The 25028-nt window shown below is 39.5% G+C and overlaps 1 protein-coding gene across 2 annotated transcripts; it reads right to left on the bottom strand.

The window, feature by feature from the left end:
• LOC102157705 lies at nt 8194-21992 on the bottom strand. 2 transcript variants are annotated; one of them, XM_021070396.1, is made up of 3 exons: nt 21857-21992; nt 9643-10346; nt 8194-9466 (listed from the first exon to the last, which is right to left on the bottom strand). In XM_021070396.1, the coding sequence occupies exons 2-3, from the start codon at nt 10024-10026 to the stop codon at nt 9164-9166; spliced, it is 687 nt and encodes a 228-aa protein (XP_020926055.1). In that variant the 5' UTR covers nt 10027-10346; nt 21857-21992; the 3' UTR covers nt 8194-9163. The 2 variants fall into 2 exon arrangements, with proteins under 2 accessions (XP_020926055.1, XP_020926056.1); XM_021070397.1 differs by lacking the exon at nt 21857-21992 and adding an exon at nt 19695-19878.

Raw genomic sequence — 25028 nt, 5'->3', positions numbered from 1 at the left:
ACTCCTGGAACACAGCCTCCATTGCTGTGAATGACGACAGTCTATAAAGAGACCCCATGTGGAAAAAACTAAGGTCCCTAGCTTGCAGCATAGCTGAGCAAGCAGATGACAGCCAGCACTAAGTTGCCAATTATGTGAGCGTAGCATCTTGGATATGAAACCTTCAGTCCAAAAGAGAGCTTCCCTGGAGTACCCGCTGTGGCTCAGCAGGTTAAGAACCCGACATAGTATCCATGAGGAAAGGGTATGATCCCTGGCCTCACTCAGTGCTCAGTGGGTTAAGGATCTGGTGTTGCCACAAGCTGTGGCGTAGGTTGTAGACGCAGCTCGGATCCAGCATTGCTGTGGCTGTGGTGTAGGCTAGCAGCTGCAGCTCCAATTCAACCTCTAGCCCAGGAAGTTCCATATGCCATGGGTATTGCCTTAAAAAGATAAAGTAAAAATAGAGCTGCTCTAGCTATGTTGCATAGAACATGGATGATACTTCCCTGCCAAACTCTGACCAAACCACAGATTCATGAGTTAAATGTACATCATTTTAAACTGCTAAGTTTTGAGGTAGCTTGTTATATAGCATTTACCCCCCCAATTAATCAAGGGATATTGTAACTGTGATATATTTGTGTATTTGCACCTAGGCAAGTGTGTGTGTGTGCGCGTGAACACACACACACACACGCACCTGTGCATTTAAAGTGAAGTATCAAGACCGTTGAAAAGGGGAATACATTACTTCTTAAACACTGAATACAACAGTTGCGAATCTCTTTTTTAAATCAGCTTAAAGGTGATCACATGTCCTATCCCACTTAGCTAATGAAAACTTCATACTCGGTCCCTTTGGGGTTCTCCCATCATGTGCCATGACCCGACAGTTGTCTTCAGTGCCAAACACTGCAAAAGCTATATGAGAATGAGACAAAATGCTGTTTGTGCCAATGGCACATCTAATTTTGCATATACGAGTATTTTGTTCTTCAATGAATTGTTTACTCATTTCCTTGACCGCCAGTTACCGAGTAGTTATTCCATGTTTACTGTGCTTGGCATTGTGCTGACCACTGAAAGATGAATTTGACTCCTTCGTAATTAGATGCTAAGAAATACACCATATAGTCATATAATAACTATCTTAACACACAGAGTCTCTTTAGGTATGGGGATGAGCCATGCTCAGAATGTTCAGAGAGTCTGGGAGCCTCTCTAGTTTGAGTCAGACTCCTCCCTCAATCCTCCGCTTTGAGGTGTTACCACCTCTTCCCACGCAAATCAGCGTTTTAAGAAAGGATCCTGCCCATATGATAACAGATGCATATTTGTTCAACTTGCACTTTATGTGTCAAGTTCTACTTTAAGTTCTTTAAATGAGTTACCTCCTTTAATTCTCACTAAAGCTCTATAACGTAGATATAATTATTCTACTTTCACGTGAGCGAATCAGAGCGCGCACGCGCGCGCACACACACACACACACACACACACACACACGAAAGGAATTTGTTTAAGGTACACTGTTACTCAGTGGTAATGCCAGCAATTAAACTTTTCAAATACTAGGTTGTACTGCTCTGTTACCGTCGCTGGTAAAGCCCATTAACAACTCTCTGGAAATAAAAATAGAAAGTAGATAGTAAAACAAAGTCTAACCTTCTTTTCCTCCTTCCTGCTTAGCCTCGTTTCGCTTGCTCCCAGAATCCCGTAGCAGAGGCGTCGCACCAGCTCTTTAGTACAGAATGGCTGTGCCGGAACACTGTGGACGGAGCAGCGAAGGACGCCACAATCAACATGGCGGCAGCCAGCTATGGGCAAAAAAAAAAAAAAAAAAGCGTTCCACCCAAACGAGATCCTGGGGCCTAAAAATCGCGAGAGCTCTGCTCCTTCCCCCGCCCCTGCTGACAAATCCCTATGAAGTAATCCAGCGCATGGAGACTTCCAAGCCTTTCCCCTCACTGATCCAAGAATATAGATTCCCTTTGCTTCTGAACCAAACCCCGTCTTATTCCACTGGCACTCACCACACTGGGCAGGAGGACCCTTGTAGCACTTAGAAGTTTCCACCAAACGTATTGTGTTTAACTTTTTTTTTTTTTTTTTTTGTCTTTTTGCCATTTCTTGGGCCGCTCCCGTGGCATATGGAGGTTCCCAGGCTAGGGGTCTAATCGGAGCTGTAGCCACCAGCCTACGCCAGAGCCACAGCAACATGGGATCCGAGCCGCGTCTGCAACCTACACCACAGCTCACGGCAATGCCCGATCGTTAACCCACTGAGCAAGGGCAGGGATCGAACCCGCAACCTCATGGTTCCTAGTCGGATTCGTTAACCACTGCGCCACGACGGGAACTCCATGTTTAACTTTTAACTAATGTAAAATGTGAAACCATAGTCAGATCGTGATTTTCTACATTCTTCCTAATACAAAATACTATGTGTTTTCAATTAAGGATTATTTTTGAATTGTTCCTTTAATTTTACCCACCATTCTTATGAAAATATATTATTTGTAAGCAAGTAGTGAAGAAGAGGCAATCCTCTAGCCTAGAAGTGTAGCAGAAGGTAGCTAATCAAAGTATTCTTCGAGGCCATTAGCTGAATCAAGGTCAGTTCCCTTGCACATCTCTACTCCCACACTTGCTCCTTCTCAGGCTTGCTAACTTGGGCAATGTTATCTCCTTAGAGAAAATCGAGAATTTTCTAGGGCTCTTTCTCAATGAATCAAAGCCAAGTACAGAATATAAATATGGGGTTCAAATGGCCCCATCTTATTTCTCATTTCTAAGCTACTCCATGTCTCCAAGATATGACTTAATATTGCCATCTATGTACCCTTTGTCATGATCTGAATCATTTACTTTCATGTCCATCCGAATCATCTACTTTCATGTCCTTTAATGTTGTCCATCCTGTTTTCCTTTGGAGGAAAACTTACCCCCAAAACATTCATGGCCATCACACCATAGGCTTTCCTATTACTGTTTGGATAAAAGTCCTAGACCCTCTTTATTCCCTCCTTTGTGATTGCTTCTGGACCACTTCTGCCTTGACTCAGGGCCTAACTTCTAGCTCTGTCTTCTGTTCCTGACCCATCTCTTAAACTGCCTACCCTTGGACAAATGACTCAACTATAATGGCTTCACCATTTCTGCCAGCTTTCTATTAGATGTGGACACACTTGTGCTCTGGCTCCATGCAGCCTCCAGGATTCCATCCATTAAAGTAATTTTAACTTGTTTGGCCGTAGATAAAATGTTGACCATATCTTCCTTCAAACGCAGCTCAAAATTTACCAATTAAGAGATAGCATCTCCTATATTCCACCTTGTGATAATCCTTGCAAAGCAAGATATTCTATCTGTGCTTAAACATTGTCAAACTCTCTCCTGAACTCATTTGGATACTTTTGATATTGTTCTGTAGTCACAGAATGAATGCTTGTCTTATTTTCTCTAACAGTCAGCAACTTATTTAATAGGAGAGACAAGGTTCTTGTTTTGTATGTATCTTTTTGCTTTGATATCAGGTAGCTTCAGTTTAGGCACAGATGTTTCATACATGCTTATTGAATAGAACAAAATAAAACTCCAGGTCATAATCACTGTAATGTAATGGTTCTTTACATTTCCAGTCTTGGTGTAATATTCAACAGAGATAAGGGAAATGGTAAAGGAGCTTATTAGTTTATGGGGAGAGAGAGATTTTTTTCAATGATAATTTCTCCAAAATTCTAGTATACCTGGTAGGTGCTTCTATCATCATTTCATTAAACATTTTATAATCATTGCCATAGTGAAATACTATTATTGACAGGAAATCTCCTGTCATTCAGGAGGGTTTAAGCAGAAAAAGTTAAGAACCACAATTCTATTACAGCCATTGAATAAACTGCTTTAGAAAATGCTAGACTTATTTTTTTAAAGATGTTGCATTAAACTGGTGTATGACAAGATGAGTATCTGTTCAGCCCTATAAATAAAGAATAAAAAGCCCAATTAATAATGATTTGCAAGTTGTAACAATAAAGGGGTTTTGAGATAAAAATTTTCTCTAGAGACTCAAGTTGGGAATAAACAAATTTGAAAACTATTTGCTCCACATGACCTACCGCCAGAAAAGAAATCAGTTCTCTGTGACACGAAGGTTGCCATGAGTTGCTTAGCCTTGTAGAGCACTTAGTGAAGTTAATATTTTGTTTTGTTTTGTTTTTTAAGAATTCAGTAAGCACTGTAATGTCAAAAAGATTTCTACTACAAAACAGCCACTAGACTTTTTCAGAGAAATTATCTCGTGAAGTCCTCAAAACCACTTTCTGGGGTGTAACTATTCTCCTTTTTTAGATGAGGAGACCAAAAATTAATGAGTTCAAATAAGTAGTCAAAGTTACACAATAGAAAATGGCAAAACCGGGATTCAGCATTTAAGTTTTTAACTTAAATTCAGACTCAGGCAGATATTGCCCAACTGCTTATTATGTAATTACATAGCAGGTGAAATTAGACAACTTATAGAGTTACATATATACCTTTGGTTCATAATTTTCATTTTAAAATGAATCCAAATTTTAAATTAAGATAAATGCTTTTAGAAAAGGGGTTATGGGATTACTGTTTTATTTTTCATTTATTATCTTTCATATGTAAATTTTAGCCAGAGCATCACAGGCCAAGGAGAAGTTTAGTAGCAAATGCTGATTGAAATATACTTTTTCTTATTTTTGCAATCATTCTAATTCTGCTTTCTTTCAAGTAAAGGGACAGATATTAAGGGGAAATTTCTCATGGCAGTTATTAAAATCCCAGTTACTTGTTCCATCACTGTCTGTGAATGGATCTATTGTCCTGCTCAGCAGAAGGGCTATATCATTGTAACTAACCATCTCTGTGTGTTTTCACGGGCGCCCAAGAAACAGAATGATGGTTACAACTAGGAATGAAGTCAAATTAACATTAGAAATCATTGGTAGTAGAATCCTAGGATTCTGAATTTATTCAAAATTCTGTAACTTATTTAAAGATTCTTTTAATCTGTTGTGAGGTTTTCTCTTCAGGTAGACGATATACCTCTATAAAAATGGCCTTCCTTGGGCCTCTCACCAACTGTGGGACAGATTCTCAGATACAGGGGTGGGTGCGGAGGAGGAAATAAGGATCCTAGTCAAAGACTTACTTTCTCCAGCATGGTGAACCAGGGCGGTGGTAGCCACAAGTCTGAGACTGTCCACCACAGAACTTCCATGATGGGAGCAGTGCTGCAGTTCTCTAGAGCCAACAGAATATGGCTCAGGAAACCTGCGCCAGTCGGATCTCCCAGGGACAACAGCTGTCCTCGTGACTTGAATTTGAAAAGTTGAAGAACAACATTCCTTGGCCACGCAGTCCTCAGGTGGCTTGAATCTTCCAGTTTGGTTGTTCTTTCCTTTTGTCTTGAAAGAGGCCTTGTCACGTCAGAATGAAAAGAATGTTGTAAAGCGTGAGAAAATTCAGATTTCCTATTTAAAGCCTGGAGTTCATTAGTAGGAGTATACTCACTTATTTCAAGGGTCACTGGGTTACATAGAAGAGGCTGTCTCTCTGCTACCCAAATCCCAAAACATTCACCTGAAAGTGGTTTAGAAACACTCTCAAGTCTGTTAGCTTTCTATGGGGCTTAATTCATCTTAGCTGTGCTTTGTTTCATGACCCTTTCGAGTGGAGGGCCCTGTTTGATTATGTACTGTCTCTATTTTTTCTTGGTCATTTATCAGTTAAATAATTGTCTTGGCTTAATTGGTTAAAACTTTGTATACATTACACTGCAATTTCCTTTTATCAATGATACTTAGGTTCATAAATTTATTATTAACTGCCTAATACAGAAATTTTACCTAGAAGAAATAGTCTTTTTAATGGACTCTTTTTATTGGACTGTTTTTAATGTACACGTATTAAGGTTAAAATCTAAATTTTGGAAAATAAGAGAAATTGCCTGTTCTTGACATTATAGAGTTAGACTCAAACAAAAGAAATTTGATAATATTATAATACTGAGAGATAGAATGTAATGAGTATAGGCTTCAGAGACTAATAAACTTGGGTCTGGATTCTGCATCAAGACTTATCAAGTCCTGGAGTTCCCGCTGTGGCACCATGGGTTAATGATCCAGTTTCTCTCTGTGGAGGCACTAGTTCGATCCCTGTCCCATCACAATGGGTTAAGGATTCAGCACTGCTGCAGCTGTGGCATAGGTTGCAGCTCCAGCTCAGATTTACTACCTGGCCCGGGAACTTCCATATGCTGCAAGTGCAGCCTAAAAAGAAAAAATAAATTATTAAACTCATCATGTCCTGGTACCTTTCTGAACTTAAATTTTCTCATCTTTAAAATGAAAATATTAATGCCAACCCTGTGTAGATTGTTTGGAGATTATAGATGATGTAGTAAAAAGCACAATATTTAATCTGTTAGCTATTATTTGTTTTAGCTTTGCCACTAATCAGCTATGTTATCTTGAGAGAGCTACTTATGTTTCAGGTTCCTCGGATAAATAAGAGGGCAAGACTAGAAAGTTTCTACTTTTTCTGTCAAAACTCATTTAATAAGTATATCAATTATGTACAATCTCTGTTGGTTCTTTGTATAACTTTACATCAGCCAGAGTTTTTTTATTGTTACAATTTTCCAGGTGAGTAAAGATGACATTAGTGGGAATTTGGTCAATAACATGAGGACAAGTTGACATAAACAAAATGGTTAGCAGCAAGTGTTTCAGTATGGAATGCTGGAACAAGAACTACAGCAAAAGCAATCGTATGTAGAAAAAAAACCATGGGTTCATGGCTAAATAATCTGTTTAAAGAACTTGTATTATGATACCCTATCAGATTTAATGAGTGACCTTGGAATAAAAATCACTGGAAAAGTTTAATTGACTCGTTTCCCCTCAGCTTAATGGACCTCAAGAAGTAACTATACCTGCCAGCTACCTAGTTCTTAAGAGTTCCCATGGAAAGAAAGGGAACTAAATACAATAAATAAGATCATTTTTATACTTATCAATTATTTCTGTTTACGACACATTAACAATGTCTATTTATCTGCCTTGCACGAAAATAAGCTTTAAAAATGACCCCTAAGCTTTACTTTTCCTTGATAGTAGTAGGTTTTATTTTTTAATATGTTTTTACTTTGATACACTGTACTAACTTTCTAAATACATTTTACAAAAAAATTCATTAAGCCATAAACCATGTTTAATAATTCAAACCATAAAGACAGTAACACAAAATATGAAGCCTGAGAATATACATTTCCTCATATACAAATACATCAGAAGAGATGAGGACACCCTTTCTCTTGTTTGTGAGCAAGGAGTAAAGATACATGAGCAAAAGAGTTTCAAAACTAAGTGCTTACATAGATCTTTCCTTATCTGAAATCTGTCCTCTAAATTTGGAGTAAATAAAGCTTTTGTGAAAATCAGTATGGGAGACGGAGTTGGAGATATGGCTAAGCAGGCTCCAACTAATCATTTTTTTATACTAGAACAGCTCATCCTGAAACATCTTATAAGAAACAATAACAATAATAACATTAACAGTAACACCAATGTCTACCTTTCTTTGAGCCTTTCATAATAGGCTCTATGACTCAAGACTTTATGTATATTATGCCTTACCTGGGAGTGTGCTTCTTATATTAAATTGAGAAAATATGTATATAAATAGAGTTTGGATAATTTGAAACTTATACAATGGCTTAAGCCCATTTATAATGGTCTATTAGATCTATTAAAACATCATACTCTATAAAACAAGAAGTCAACAACTTTTTGAACAACTAAAGGTATCAAAGCATGACTGATTTTAGAAAGTGGTCCCATTTTACTCTAAGCACTAAGTATTACATTTCATAAAATTTCTAATTCTAATTTGAGATCCTTAACACACCACAATGCAAAAGGCTTCCTCAAGGTCAATTTTTACCAATTACTTCCAAGGCACTCTTAAGGATCTCAGCCACTGCTCTTACAATGCATTCTATTCCCACCCCAACTAAATTCTCTCAACAGTACAAAGACCTGTTTCAGGCAAGACAAGAACAAAACAAATATATTGGTCATCTTCTCTAATGCTAATATAGTAACCATCCAGGGTCAATCTTAAAGAAGGAAGAAAATAACGTATATAACTCCCCTCTTATGAAGATACTCTACACATTTATTGATATTTGTACTTTTATTTATTAATCTTATATGAATTAGGAAACTGGGAAAGTGGAAATAACAACAGGTAACTAAAACTACAGAAAAACTCACAAACTCTTCTTCAACCTACTTCCTCCTCAGAGGAAGGTATAAGATTATCTTAAACTCTTATTTTATATCCTGGGAAGAAGATTAACCTAGCATGCAAGGACAAGGGGGAAATGGAATGATCTTGACATCTTTTTTAAAGCACTTACTGTGTTTAGGGTTCTCAGAACTCAGGATTCTGTGAGAGTCTGGCTAAAGAATGATAAGGAAGGAGCATTACCTAGTGTGACTTATGTTTTCCACACAGAAAAAACAGCAGAGGCACACTCAGAAGCCAGGGATCTTACTAACAAGTAACCAGAAGGAAACAGAACAATTCTTGGAGATGGGAGAGCTGGCAATGGCATCCTGTCCAAGAACAGTAATAACAACCCCCATGGAGAAACAGCCACACCAGGTCAAAAGGGGGAGAATTTCAACAAAGTACTGAAAATAAAGAATGCAAAATGAATCTCTAGCCAAAGGTGAAAAAAGAATGAGAGGGGTTGAACATGAGAAGTCTCCGCTTGGGGGTCAACATCAGGAGACATATCTCAAAATGATGAAATTGTATGGCTTCCATGCTCAGAGAAGTTAGCGAAAATTAAGCCCACTAAATACATGCATGAAATATGCATGAATTTGGGGAACCACTGCTCCAGAGTGAATTCCACTTCAGTCTAATGGGAAGAAGTAGGAAGCACACTCTTACTACTGGGCATAGTACTAAAAGCCTCAAAGTTACTTTGACTTTATACCTCTTTAGGCTTGAGGATCTCAGCTTAAAAACAGCTTTCTCTTTGACAGACCAGAATTCAACTGAAAGGAACAATAACATGGAGAAAACTATAAAACTAAACACAAGAGAAACCTAAAGCAATTACAACTTGCTACAGGCTTTAGTGAGGCTCTACTCTGTTTTTGCCCAGAACCCTCAGAAGACCAGGTCTTGGACCCTTTGCATCACCTCCTCCCTCAGCCTGCTTGGTGCTCTCTCTTCCAGATTTCCTCTTCCTGGACCTTGAGAAGGTCTGGCAGACACAGCTTATAAAACGACCAAAGCAGAGTGGTGGTGATGCCAAGGATGTCTCTGCAGGAGAAGAGGGCCTGAGCTCCTGGGACACTGAGAGCTCACAGGGCTGGATCGGATATTCCTGATGCATCACACAGGTGTCTTCATCCTGCTGACTCTGCAATCTCTCCTGCAAGTGGAAGAAAGAAGTTGAAAGCTCTCAATGCCAATGCCATTTCCTTTATGCTCTCTGGGCCCAAGGATCTTAGTTTGTTTCTCAAGCTCCTTATAATGAAGAGTTGTCATTATTTTTCCTATGGAAGTGTGGAAAGCCCAGAATTATGCCACCCCATGCCTCACCCCTACCTTGTTGGGAAGGTCAGGACCATCTTCCTTGGCACTGAGTAGGGTCAGCTTGTTATCTACCACCTCATCTTCTTCATTTTGTGGTCTAACTAAAGATGCTGGAAGAATACCAGGGTGGTGGGTCTCCACTTTCTCTTTCCTCTTGCTCTTTCTCTTTCTCTTTCTCTTTGTCCTTACGACCTTCCTAAGATGTCTATGCTTTTTTGGAAGTGGATCTAGCTTCCTCTTCTGGACTGGAGGCATGACAGAATCTCGTGAAACATCACCCACTTGACTCTCAGATGTCCCCTCCAACGGCTCTGATGATGACTTTAAACTTCTCTTCAGAGGGTCATTCTCCCATGGGTGGAACCTACCTTCTGTATCTTGAGTATCTGGTGACATGTTTAAGTCATCAATGACATGGTTTGAGATGGAGATTGGGGAAACCCAACCTCTCTCACTGAGGGATTTTTTTTGACCCACTATGCTGACCCCAGCCAGCTTTGCAGGAACAAGGAACTCACAATGAAAAGGACCAAGAGTTGAATGCTAAAGAAGTGCTTAGTACCCTGAATCTTTCCAATGATTTAACCTAAGCTATCATAGACACAACAGCTGTACTGATCTCAGATTTCCCCTCTGAATTTATCTAAAGGAGTTTAATGGCCTTCAGCAATAGAGTCCTCAGGTCGTTCTTCTTGGCCTGGGAGATCTCAGCTTCCCTAAAAGGAGAGAGAGAGTCACTGAAGTAATTGCTCAATTCAACAGGGAGTTGTTTCCTCCTAGACACACAAAATCCACAGAAATAAGATTTCATCAAACCTGGCATAAATTCCTGGGCAGAAACTTACCAAATTTCCAAAGCAGTATTCTTCATGGCTATCAGAATCACTTAATGGTTTTGGTTTTTTGTTTGTTTGTTTGTTTTGAAAAAGCAGTTTTGGGGGACATATCTCAGACCTACAATCAGAATCTCTAAAGCTGAGTTCTAGGAATTTGCATTTTTCCTAGTAACGCAAGTGATTTTCATGCACTCTAAAATTTGAAAACTACTGCTTTAGAGGGACACTTCATGCGGTACTATACGGGATCATAGAGTTAACTGTTCTTTAAAAAATCCCACTTTCTCCGATTGGTTTTCTCTAATCATCTCAGCCTATAATGATTTCTCTCCTCTGAACTCCTTTAATCATAATCACTAAATTTGGAATGTACTGGTTCTATGGTACTTCTAAAATGCTCTCTTATAACCTTAGTCATTTATGCAAACAACCACTAGCTAAATTGTGGAACTGATCAATTTGCAAACAGATCCATCAATAAGGAAGTAAGGGGGAGTACACTGAATATTTTCTATCATATCTGCCTAAGAAAACATACTATCTTATCTAGTCCCTTTTTGACTAAGGAGAAAATCCTATAGAGAGATAATGGGAAAGATTTTAATTATCCATTTCTTGAAATTATCATGGCCTGATGAATACAGTTCCACAGTCCAGTAATCATAAGCTTCAAGAAACTACCAAAGGAACAAGAAGGCAAAGATAGGAGAGGTTATCTAAGAAGCTAAAACCTTACTTTCTAGCCCCTAACCCAAGATGGTCTTTAATATTTAATGAAAGTGGCCCTAGTATTAAAGATTAAGTTGTCCAAAATCTTGAGGTTATTTTTATATTCTGGACTTTCAAAGAACTCTGAGATCCATCCGAACTCTGTTCTGTTTTTATTACTACCCCTAACGTGTCCCTCATGTCATTACTTTGCCTTTACAAAGTAGACAGTCAATGAATGTTTGTTGACTGATGGATTAATAGGTGGATGAGTGAATGAATGAACGAACTGAATGCTTCTAGAAAGTTTCTTGCTTTGTAGTTGTAAAGAATAAAGCAGAGTTGGTATATTCTGCAAGAGGACATGCAGTACTTTTTAAGTTACCCTTTAGTGAAGCTAACAGTGCCTTCACACATCAAATGTCCATAAAATTTTCATGAAGGAATTAGTGCATTTTGTGTAAATCACTTAAATTACATGTCAAGTCCAAAGAATATTACTTGTCACAAAAGATGGTATCTAAGGACAGAATGTATTTACTAATATATTAACATTTTTTTTTTTTTTTTGGTAATAAGTTTCAGTTCCACACTATTAGGAAAGTTTGGTAAAGTCTTTGAGAGAGAAAAAAATTCCATGTAATAAATGAGCGACTGTAGGCTCAAGTTCTATCAATCTACTATATAAGAAGAAACTATGGAGATAGCAACTATCAAGGTAGGAGCCAGAACAGACCCCAAAGAGGTGCAGATAGAACTAAAAAGAGAAGTTGGCTAGGCAAAGTCAAGACTCTGAAAGTTAACCTGGCTTCTCCACTGCCTTGAAATGGCCCTGAGTCAGGCACTCATTGTGCCTGAACCATACTTTGACAAGGCTCTAAATTCACCCTTCACAAATGAGCTTTCTAAATAATCTTTCTAAAACAAACTGGATCCTACCACTCTCCCATTTAATGCTCTGCTCCCTATTCCCCCAGAAAGATACAGGTCCTTTGTGATCTGGCCCCATGTCACCTGTCCAACTTCTAGTCCACCAGGTGCCCTTGGATATCTTCTGCTTCTGTGAAAACTTAGCAATAAACCATTTCCTGAGAGCACCATATTTCTTTAAACATTTTTCATTTTGCCTGAAGTGTCCCTTCCCCTCTTTGCTGCCTGGTCTAATGACAGTATCACTTCTTCTAAGAAGATTTAGCTGTCTTCCTCAGGCAGAAGAAAAAGTTATTTGATTCAGGTAATATTCTATACTTACAGAAACCATCCCCTTGGATTTTAATAACCTGTTTAGATATGTCTTCTTCACTATGCTTGGTGCCCCCTGAGGGCAGAAAGTCTTGCTCATCACTTTATCCTTAGTGTCTCCTTGGCACTTGGCACCTGGAAGGTGTTCAGGGTTTGCGGACTTCAAAACTTTTGTCTTTACAAGCTACCTCCCAGGCCTGGGCTCTATAGTTCAATTCTTCCCTCTTTCTGAACAAATGAACACACTGAAGTTTGGGGGACAAAGCTGAGCAGTGCTGGCCAGAGTTCAGCTATAAATCCAGCCACCAGTCCAGAGCCTGTGATATCAATAGCAGGCTTCACTCAGAAAAAAACAAAAACAAACAAACAAACAAAACAAACAAACAAAAAAAAAAACTGCTCAGGTAGTGAAACTAGTACTCAACACAATTCTCAGAAACATTCTCCCACCCATTTCCCCACCAGAGCCACAAGAAATGCTATCCAAGGAGTCCCTACAATTATTCAGATTCCTGGCTTCCTGCAGGCCCACTTCTCTCCCACCTTGACCATACTTCTTGGTCTTCCTGGTAGAGTGTCAACACCCTGATCATCCCTACCTCCCCATGCGGAGCCTCCCCAAATTCTCAGTGATTGCTGGATTACAAGTGTTTACATCCAAACCTATTTTTCTTTCTTTTTTGTTTTGTTTTGTTTTGTTGTTGTTGTTGTTGTTGTTTTAGGGCAGCACCCAAGGCATAGCCTACACCACAGCCAGAGCCACAGCAACACAAAATCCGTGCCACATCTGTGACCTACACCACAGCTCACTCACTGCACCAGATCTTTTAACCCACCGAGCGAGGCCAGGGATGGAACCTGCATCCTCATGGATACTAGTTTGTTACTGCTGAACCACAACGGGAACTCCCCAAACCTGCTATTTCATTCCCACAGGACACATACCTAATTCCAGGCCCTGACTCTCCCTTTTTGATGTGCCAGCCTGAGGAACCTCTTTACAAGAGCAGGATGTGCTCATATACAAGGATACCATTCAACCCCAAGATCATTTGCCTGACAAGATGCAAAGGAGAGTCATATCACATGAAATCTCCCTAAACCTGAAGTGCATGATTCTTCTGGATTTCATACCTTAGAAATTATTGGGTGTATAATACATATGAATTCACATGCCACAACCTTAGCCCATGTGTCTCCATAAACCTCTTGCACTCCAAAATCCTTTGTGATTGATTTTTCCCCATTTTCACATACTACTTGAAGCAAAATTGAGAGTATTAAAGCCCTTGGATGAATCTGCTGCCTAAAGCAGACTAAAAGCCAACTTAGAAGTCCTAAGACAACAAACTCATGGCCACTGAACCTCTGGCTGCTCCTGCAGAAGAAAAAATTTCACTAATCATTATTGACACTGAAACGACTATCCCTCTTTTAAAAAGGGAAGAAATGTTGTCATGAACCAATTTTGCTTCTCAGTGACTCTCCAGAGAATTAAATAACTGAAGCATCAGACAACAATTTTCTTTGAAGATGACCTTTTATACTAAATAAAAAGCTTAAGAGCTAATCTTAAAGGGAAAGAAAATGAATAATCTGTGAGGGCAACTACTCATTCCTGAGTATAAGTAACAAAGGAACTAAAACATGATAGTAACCACTGCAGAGTGCCGCATTACAAATTAAGTGTATTTTCCTTTTCAGGGTAACACTTATTGAGAGAGACATTGGGAAAGTCACTCTGATATTGTTAACCAAAAAGCCTACACTGATCAGTATTTTTTTTCTTTTTTCATTTTTAAGGCCACACCCAAGGCATATGGAAGTTCCCAGGCCAGGGGACAAATCATAGCGCAGTTGCTAGCCTACACCAAAGCCACAGCAATGCTGGATCCAAGCCTGGTCTGCAACCTATGCCACAGCTTGTAGGCAACACTGGATCTTCACCCCCCGGAGGGAGGCCAGGGATTTAATCTGCATCCTCATGGATACCAGTCATCTGAACCACAATGGGAACTCCCAAAAGAATTTAAATCAGTTGTTTTCTAACTTCAGCAGGCATGAAAATTACATGGAGAGCTTTGAAAACAGGTTGCTGGGTCCCATCCCTAGAGTTTCTGATTCAGCAGGTCTGCATGAACAAATGAGGATCTCCACTTCTAACCAGTTCCTGAGTGATGCTGCTGGTCTGGCAACTGCACTTTGAGAACCACTGAATGAATAAAGTTCAGGCATAAGAGGAGACCCACTGACTCATAATAGGTTATACAAGAGGGGCATTCCTAACCACTTATTATGACCAAATAAAGATGTATAGACTCTGAAATGATCATCTGATGCGTTGACTAGTCCAGTCCCACTGTCTTCCACCTACATTTTGAACTTTTAGAAGGATGTGGCCAGAAGGTGCTACACTTGAAATGTGGATGCTATCGACACTGGGTTTGCTGACTGATCTTTTCTCCAAGAGCACCTCTGTGCCCTCACAACTCCCCTTCCAGTTTCAACCCCAGACTGCTTACAAGCTTCAGAATGTGAACATCAGAGAAGCGAACTATTAAAAAGCTACGGGTGCACATGTAAAATAGTAATGAAAGTTTTTATTTTTCTAAAGAAAATAACTGAGTACTATCCTTTTATTAAGTTCTTGCTCTTTTCTAAAATTTCATCATCTCATTGTAAAACTTTACCCCTCTGGGCTGAAAATCAGTGCAGCAAAAGAGATGTGTGACCTTTGGTTTAGCCTAATAAAACAGTAACAAATAACCACTCAGTGGGTGGTTAAATCTGATAATATTTTGTGCAGAATTTTCTGTAGTAATTCAATTAAAAATCCAATGGCCAGCCACCAGAAAGCATACAGATCGCCAAAGTTTTATAGAATTGCATATTTAGCCTTAAAATAGCTTCTATTAATTCAGTGTCTTTATTTATTAACCTAAATACTTCAAGTAGAGTTTCTCCCAAATATAATTTAGGACAACCATTTATATTTGCACTGTTTAAAAACTTCAGCTGCCTCACATCATTATGGTGCTTAAAATTCCAATTAAAGAGGGAGAAACCCTAATCAGAAAGAGTATGTTACAAAAGCTGTATTAATGTGACCAACAGTATCACTACGTCTTAAAGGTTCTGGGGAACCAACTGCTGCCAGCTCTTCTGTGTCCTCTGTCAAGCAGCAGGCCCCCTGGAAAACTAATGCTGCCATGCAAAGCAAGTTGAAGCCATTTAGGATCACTGAATCATTTGGTCACATCTAGTCCTGCCAGGTTCCTAGCCAAAGAGTCAGTGATCCTGGGCTCTCTTCAGGCCCTCTCTAATGACAGCCTTGAGCATTCCAGAAAACTTTAGCACTTCCTTTCTAAAACCATAAATTGCACATAACCCTTCCAAATTCTTAGTCTATAATTCCTCATAAAACTCTTTGAGATCCTCTGGTAAAGATAAATGGCAAGAATTATTGGACTTTCAATTGTTATCCTTCAATGTTATATGCATTGGATCATAATTCTATGGCATTGGTTCCATCATAAAACTAAACCACAAAGCCATTCTTTTCATTTCAAGCTTAGCAGCACATAGGCCCATGGGTGAAGCAATATAAACAGTCTTGAGTCATTTTTCAAAACCAAAGCCCTCCTGCAGAAACAGGCTTTCAACTCAGTGGTATTAATCCTCCTCTGAACCTGTGACGTTTTTACTTCTCAGGACACCCAAGGAAAATGGCCAGAGTGATGTTCCTGTGTTAAAGTGGGACAGGCCTGGGGACTGTCTGCAATTACAGAACTTAGGTTCAGTCCCAGCTTCACCACTCCGTTGCCCTAGATAAATCACCAAGTTAGGTAACTGTTTCAGGGGAGAGAGGTGAGACCTCGGGTTATAGAATTCTTTTTTTTTTTTTTTTTTTTTTTTTGTCTTTAGGGCCGCACTGGCAGCATATAGAGCTTCCCAGGCTAGGGGTCGAATCGGAGCTGTAGCAGCTGGCCTATGCCATAGCCACAGCAATACCAGATCCAAGCTGCATATGTGACTTTTTCCTTTTCTTGTGCCGATGCTACACCACAGCTCACAGCAATGCTGGATCCTTAACCCACTAAGTGAAGCCAGGGATTGAACCTGCATCCTCATGGATGTGAATCAGATTCGTTTCTGCTGAGCCATGATGGGAACTCCCAGAATTCTTTTTTAACCTCAAGTGCACAGAATTACAGGTTCATGACACACTCATCACTACTCTATGCATGAACTTCTTTTTCATGTATTGCCTTAAGTATTTATTTTCAACATATATACTTGTATATATACCTAAGAAAAAGCTGTGCAAAATGTTCATTAGAAATGCATATAGGAGTTCCCATCGTGGCACAGTGGTTAACGAATCCGACTGGGAACCATGAGGTTGCGGGTTCGATCCCTGGCCTTGCTCAGTGGGTTAATGATCCAGCATTGCAGTGAGCTGTGGTGTAGGTGAGAGATGCAGCTCGGATCCCCCGCTGCTGTGGCTGTGGCGTAGGCTGGCAGCTACAGCTCTGATTAGACTGGGAACCTACATATGCCACAGGAGCAGAAACTCCATATGCCACAGCATCGGCTCAAGAAAAGGAAAAAGACAAAAAAAAAAAAAAAAAAAAAAAAGAAAGAAAGAAAGAAATGTGCATGTAGATGTTCAGAGAGGAACTACTTACAAGACAAAAACCTTGGAAAAATCCAAAGGTCCACTCTCAGGATAATGTGGTAGACTGCCACAATGGAATAGTAATAACAGTCAGGTAAAGAAGCTACAGCTGCCTACAATATGAAGTCATTTAATACTCCTGCCCCTGTTTTGCCCTCTTAAATGGTGATAATAATACCACTTAATATTTTTCTGAAGACTAAGCAGATATTGTATGTTAAAAATTCTCAGAAAATAATTAGTCAATGTTAGTTATTTTCCTCCCACCTTCTCTACCACTTCTCCACCTACAGAAGAGTAACCTGGAGACATCAGAGTGAAGAATGGCAAAGCGGAGGCTAATCCAAAGGATACAAATTTGGACCGCATTGCTGGGAAGCAGATCTCTCTAATCCAGCAATTATTTTGTAATTGGACTCAGGTAAGTTAATTATCCTCTCTTAACCTCAGTTTTCTCTCTTGTGAAGTGGAAACAAAATTAGTGCCAAGTTAAGGGGGCTTTAATGAGGTAATTCAAGTGTTTAGCATACTGCCTGATACAACATAAGCATTCACATAATTGATAACTACTATATTAACAGGAATCTCTCTACATTTGTCAAATACAGAGTTCATTTGTTCTGCCCTTTCTCACCATTCAACTTCCCAACACACACACACACACACACACACACACACACACACACACTCATGCAAAAATAGATTTTCTTCGATTTTGCCTATTCTTCAGCTCTTTGTACCTAGACTAGGACAATAATCTAGATTGAGGGCAATAAATAAGTGCAATAATTAGGCCCAGAGTTCCTGTCATGGACATCAGGAGAGAAATAGATATAATTTCACTAGATTATATCATGCTTTATAAGTTCTTCCCTAAAGAATTACGCTCAGAATGTCCATTAAAAGCAAGGTTCGTTTGCATGTTATCATTTAAAAGACCTGCGAAATAGGGAAAGACAACCATTTTCACAATCCACATAGAGCAATAAAAAGCGTGGAAGTAATTCTTAAAGTGTAACACCACCTAACTGGAGTGAAAAATGATTAAACGACAGTATTTGAAACAAACATTTTGAAAGACATATTTTACATCAGTTGAATTTGTTAACCCAGGCCTGAGAGGGTCATAGTAGAAGAAGCTGGGACCTGAAACTAGACCTGCCACCAGGGAGGATGGCCCAGCTGCAGGTGCTGGGAGGATGTCTAGTCTGGCAGGCAGAACAAAGTAGCTGAAGAATATGGCAATACATAAGAGTTGATTATGCAGCCAGGAAACTGGAATCAGGAGGCAAAAAATGACTCAATACAAAATCACAGCATGGTGCAGAGGAATCCAGAAGCAAAAAGTGCCCCAACATTCAGGCAGGCAGCATCAGACAGCCTAATCTGATGTAGAGGCTCAGTCAGCATGTGGTGCAAGGCCTGGACCCTAGTGGCTGAGAAAGAAGAGGAATGGCAAGTGTAAGGTTGAGTCTTAAGTGTCCTTAGAGGACTTAGGCAGACCTGGAGCTCAGTCCTTGGTAATAACACAAAAATCCAGGCACCAGAACCAAAGTGCAAGGTAGACACTGAATCCAAGGAACAAGAGACATATATATGGCAGAAGCCAAAGGCAGACTAGAAGTCAAACTAAAACTTGATGCTGATGAGAAAAGTGTTAGAATTCTTTAAATGCCCCCTCTCCTAGGTCAGGTCTGGCCACAGTAAGCTTAGATTGTTAAATTATGCTGAGCAGTAGAAACTGGAATATAGGAAGCACTTGACAATAACAAGATCAGGAAACCAGGCCCGCAGTTGTGAAATTACAATCAACATAACTACACTGAAACTTTCTGAACAACAAGTAGTAGCATTTTTAGATAACCAAATCCCAGTACAACAACCACAGAAAAATTAGGCAAGTCCATGTGAGGTTTTTTTGGGTTTTTTTTAGGGCTACACCAGTGGCACATGGAAGTTCCCAGGCTAGGAGTTGAATCGGAGCTACAGGTACCGACCTACACTAGAGCCACAGCAACCCCAGATCAGAGCCATGTCTGTGACCTACACCACAGCTCACAGCAACGCCAGTTCCTTAACCCACTGAGCGAGGCCAGGGATAAAACCCGCAACCTCACAGTTCCTAGTCGGATTCATTTCCATTGCACCACGACGGGAACTCCCATGTGAGGTTTAACCTATAGTAAAATGATAGGCTTTTAAAATCCAGGGTAGTTTTTAAAATTTTTTAAATCTGCCCACGGAAAATGGAAAAGTATCTCTTTTCCTATTTTCTCTCCTTTTCATTAGTATGTGGATTTAACCCATAAAAATCAAGTACATTTTGAATTTCTTCTCATCTCTGAGATATGAAGATTTCTATTGTCCTTGTCCTCCTGTTAAAAAAACAGTAAAGATATTTTTCAGGTCTTGGTCATTCTTCTTAGAGAATCTAACAGGGCCCTAAAGCATTAATCTCTGATCACTAAAATGCAGTATAAAAGTTATGTATTTAGCACACCGCTATGATAAACGCCTGCCACAACGTGACCTACAACACACAAATTTCTACCACACCCATGGCCCAATTCATTTAGAAGAAGAATCAACATAAAGCCAACCTCAGAAGTCGAGAATCTCCTTTTTTAGGTGTGAACATTTGTGGAATGGGGAAAAAGTAGTTTCATAAGCCAAGCATGCCCATTTCTGCCATGGAAGCCTGTCCCTTCCAAGTGCAATGACCGTCACCAGCAGCCTGGACCCCTTGACTATGCAGATGCAACCAATCAACAATTGGCTAATGTCTCCATAGCTGATGTCAGCATGTCCTATTAAGCGAGGGATCTTGAACTAAATAGGTATTCATGAGCAACTGCTCCTGGAATGCTCCAAAGCCTGATAATTAACAGCTGTGTGCTACAATTAATTTTTATTTATGCCTTAGAAATTCAGGCAAGATATTATTTCTTGGTTATGACAGATTCATACTTCATGTCTTATCTCAAAGCAGCAATAAGAAAACAACATCAATTCTGATTTTGTGTTTATTTTCTTCTTAATTCCAGTGCTCTGCCATTTTTAATCTCAAAACACTGTGTTGTGTTCAGCAAACAAATTCCAGAGCCCATGCAAAGGAACATGGGGGGAAAGCTGGCACAGGCATCCAAAGCTTTCCCCAGGCTTCACAAACCCTGAGAGGGTGCCAGAAAGGACCATCTAAATTAAGGTGATGATACTCAGGTCTCAGCAGTCTTAATTCACCTCCATGGGCCCCTGAGGGCATGTTCTTTCATTCAGCAATTATTAATTGAATGTCCACCATGCATATGGTACTGTTCAAAGGTTTGCAAAATAAAGAAGCTGGACAGTGTTTTTTCTAGGTCTTTTCTAGCTTTCTGATTTCACAAGTTAGTAAACCTAGAAAACACACAGACCAGGATCTCAAGGAATTTACAATTCTGAATGTGAAATCAATTAGACAGAAAAAGAAGAAAGTCTTAATACAAGGCAGGAGCAATGAGCACCAAATACAAGAGGCAAGTGTTAGGAGATTGTAGAGGATAGAGTGCTGTGAATTCCAGGGTATCTTCAACGGCCAACTCCAGCAAGCATCAGGGTTTATTAAAACACATCACTGGTTCCCACTAACAAGTTTCTAATTCATTAGGTCTGAATTCACAGTTACATTTACATTTCTCTCAACTTTCCAGGTAATGCTGATGCTACTGGTTCAGGAACCAAATCTTGTGACCCAAATCTCCACAGGAAGCCACCAAAGCTTACTGCACAGGAGAAAAATATGATGGAAGCAGTATCTGGGGAAAGTTCATCTAGAAAGAGTGGGTAGGATCAACTAGAAGGGGATTAACAGATTTACAACAGTCCCTAGGAAGGTTGATGGTCCAGGCCAGAGGACTTGGATTTCAACAAATTGACCTGACTAGTAAATTGGCTACTTGGTGACTTTAACTCAAAAGAATTCTTGATGTAGAGAATGGAATCTAGAATAGGTTAGTTTAGCAATGCTGTGTTTGAATACCTCTAGGGATATATTATTCCTTGGAAACCACATCTAGCCTTAATATGAAGCTGTCCAGATTGTGTGAATAGGAGAGGTTCAGAAGCCCCTATACATATTTCTCTCAAGTGTCTCACAGTACTTAAAATTCTCACCCTGAGTCACCACTTTGGGTCAAGGTGCTGACTCCCAAAAGTCTGTTGAATGTGGTGTGTATTGTCCTGCACCTCAATGAGAAATTCTTGCTGTTCTGTTGCCACCATGGGACAAAAGTGGTTTTTCTCTTGAAACTCCAGCTTTGGGAAGGCAGATCTCCCTAATGCTGACTTTCATAGTGAGTCATTTGGATCCTCACACATTCCAGCCAGTATTTCAAGACATAAGAATCTCTGCAGCTTTACTAAACAGAGAGGAATTTTGCAGTGCTAGTTATATGCATGTCAGCAAATTGCAGGTATGTGGCAGTTAATGAGTTGTCTTCTCTAGCTTGCCCTCAAACGATGTCCCCTGCTTTACTGTTTGAGGTCAGACAGGCCTCTTAGCACCCACCCCACACCATCCTCCTTTTCTCAATCTCCTCAGACCAAATGTCCAAGAGCTTTACCCACTTGATTCTCATCTGCCCTTCCCCACACCCCAAACCCAAAGGTCATTCCTAACCTCCATCCTGAGTTTACAGAGTTTAAGCCCAATAGCACAGGAGTCTCTATGAAGCCACAATGAGCCTCTTGTTCCCAAGGCCTGGCCCCTCCTTGCTTTACTCACCTGTTCTGGTAGTTCACAGTGTATGCCAAAGTCCCTGTCTCTGGCAGAAGCGTGGCCTACTGACACTGATATTTGTCACTTTGTCACTCCAGGCCCTGTCCTAACCCTTTCTCAAACATGTCAGAGTGAATTTACAGCCATCTGTAATCTACTCCCTGCCCCTGCCCCCCACTCCCCAAAAAAGAACAAGACAAAGAGCTTTAACAATGGTCTTTGCTATCCATTGTCCGAAGTACAAAAGCTTCCACAGTTCAGTGACAATGTGGAGGAGATTCCAGCCGGATTCCCAGCCCCCCACTACCAGCTCCTCCTCTGTCTGCATTATAACAGAGTCTACTCAGTCGCCTTCTGCCTAAGTCTCTTAGGGTTTCTCTGTCCTTTATGCAGGCACCCTGCCCCAGGAAGAAAGGACTATCCTGGTCAGCTGGTTTAAGGACTTGTTTCTGCCGTGTTCAATTGGCACTTAATAAACATCAGGCCTGAGGCCCGATGCTAAGGATCCAGAAATGAGTTAAGAACAGACAGACAAATATTCTTATTTTCACAGAGTTTTCAGTCTACTGATCAGGTACTACTGCCCTAACTTCCTAAATTTAGACCAGAACATTAATGTGGAAGTAAGAACCTTAATACTATTTGGAAATGGGCCAGTTTTCTTTTGTTTATAATCAGTGTGCATCTCAATATGTAAGATGTAAGTGTGCCTGAAAATTACTTTTAAAAAGAAAAAGGATTTACACCTGTTGCAGTCTGTCTGCTCACCCAGACAGAAAAGCGTTTCTAAAGATTTTGTCACAGTGTAATGCAATCTCCCTTGATTGTTACCCCAGGTGCCATTCCCTCATTGAAAATCTGTCATTAAAAGAGGCTCCCACATGTCAGATGAAATAAAAAAGGGAGAAAAAGAAAGTCCCTTTCCCACTTCCTGGAGTTGACACTAATAAAAATAGATTCATGAAACTTTGTTTCTAATACAAACATCCACTTTTCCAAAGTTAAAGAACTTTGATTTCTTTCACTTTCTTACTAACATGTTTCTGATTATAAAAGTAATACATGCATATTGTAGAAAATTTAGAAAATATAGAGAAGTATAAAGAGAAAAGACTTGTAATCTCACTGAGTGGAACTAATCATTTATATTTTGGTTTATTTCCTTCCAGTCTTCTTTATTTTTCTATTTAATCTCACCCTTAGACAAAAAAAAAAACACAAAAAAAACACACCCTTGATAATTAAATATTATTTTAAAAGATCAGGGAGTTCCCGTCGTGGCGCAGTGGTTAACGAATCCGACTAGGAATCATGAGGTTTCGGGTTCGGTCCCTGCCCTTGCTCAGTGGGTTAAGGATCCGGCGTTGCCGTGAGCTGTGGTGTAGGTTGCAGACGCGGCTCGGATCCTGCGTTGCTGTGGCTCTGGTGTAGGCCGGTGGCTACAGCTCCGATTCGACCCCTAGCCTGGGAACCTCCATATGCCGCGGGAGCGGCCCAAGAAATAGCAAAAAGCAAAAAAAATAAAATAAAATAAAATAAAATAAAATAAAAGATCAGCAAGGCTAAGTCTTTATATTTATAATGAAGTTATTTCTCCCATGTATCTAAGCCCCATTTTTTTTTTTTTTTTTTTTTTTTTTTTTTTTTTGTGCGAGAGAGACTTCTCATTTCCTCTAAATTTGACCTTAAGATCACACCAAAAGAAAAGGAAAAAAAAGAGAGGAAAGTTCCGATAATAAAATCTCAGAAAAGAACTGAGAAATAAAACACTCCTGCGACTTCATTTTCCTCCCTGAAGAGAATTCCAATAAACTCAAGAAAGTTGAGGGTGGTATCTAGTTCTTGCTTCAGACCTAACAGGTAAGTCTTTAAGTTTTTGTAGTAGTCCAGTCTCCTAGCTACTGACTCTCCTGGAAGTATAAAAGGTATTATTTTTAAGTTCAGAATTTTAGTTTGCAGACTCAAGGGAAACTAGATTTATAACAATCTATGTTAAAAAGAAAAAAAAAGAATCATGGAACTTTATTAAATTGTCATGAGCTTGATATGAGCTAATGTATGATTCTTTATTTTCTATAGAAGCAAGAAAAAAAACCTAAAAAACCTAATGACTTTGGGGTTCCTTGGTGGTTCATCAGGTTAATTAAGGATCAGGCATTGTCATTGCTATGGCTCAAGTCACTGCTGTGGCATGGGTTTGACTCCTGGCTCTAGAACTTCTGCATGCTGCAGATGCTGCCAAAAATTAAAAAATAATAAATAAATTTTACTTTCTATGGAGTGTTCAGGGAATGAGCCATTTTCTTTCTTTTTTTTTTTAGTTTTAAAATATATCTTAACATTTATTTAGCTATTATTTTTAAGAGAGCTTCATGGCTATGTTGATTTCATCATAAAAGTAGCATATAATAATTGAAAATGCTTTCTCTTCTACTTTAACCTCTGAACAATCCTAGGAGATGGGTGGGTAGACAGATTGCTATCCCAGTTTCAAAGATCAATTATCTAGTATTTAGATATGTTAAATGACCCATCTAAGGTCATATAGGAAGTCAAAGAACTGGCAAACTGGCATTAGAAACTTTTAAGTGCCTCATTCTTTTCAGATCATCTATTTTGAGCATCCTTTGGTAAAAATATGGGTTGTCTTTATTCTGTCTCATTCTGAAATTTATTGTGTTCTATACAATTCTGTCACCAAAAAAAAAAAAAAAAAAAAAAAAATTAAGAGGAAAATTGGTAGTCTCAAGTTGGCTCCAGAGGAGGGTGACTAAGATTGTGAGAACTATAGAAACCCTGTTTTATGACCAATAATGGATGTAGGAACTTGGTATATTTAGCGTGTAAAGAGAAGATCAAGGGGAGGTATGAGAGCTCTTTTAATGTTTTAAAAGTCTGCAGATGGCCAAGTAGACTTGTTCCATGTTGCTCCAAATATCAGGCAAGAACAATAGACAGAACTTCAAAAGGAACAGATTCCAACACAGAAAGAGATGTGCCTTTTGAACCAATGAAACTGTTTGACTGTGGAGAAAACTGCTCCTTCTATAAGAGGGTGAGCTCCTCTCTACTGAAGGCAAATTTGTCAGAGCTATGATGACATTTTGGGCTCTACATCCTCAGTCTACTTTTCCTTTGTTTTTCTTGGCTCACTAATACAATATACAGTACACAGAGT

This window comes from Sus scrofa, chromosome 13, assembly GCF_000003025.6.
Source record: "Sus scrofa isolate TJ Tabasco breed Duroc chromosome 13, Sscrofa11.1, whole genome shotgun sequence".
Taxonomy (NCBI): domain Eukaryota; kingdom Metazoa; phylum Chordata; class Mammalia; order Artiodactyla; family Suidae; genus Sus; species Sus scrofa.
Note: the sequence above shows the minus strand (reverse complement) of the source record. Positions and strands in the feature narration are given on the sequence as shown.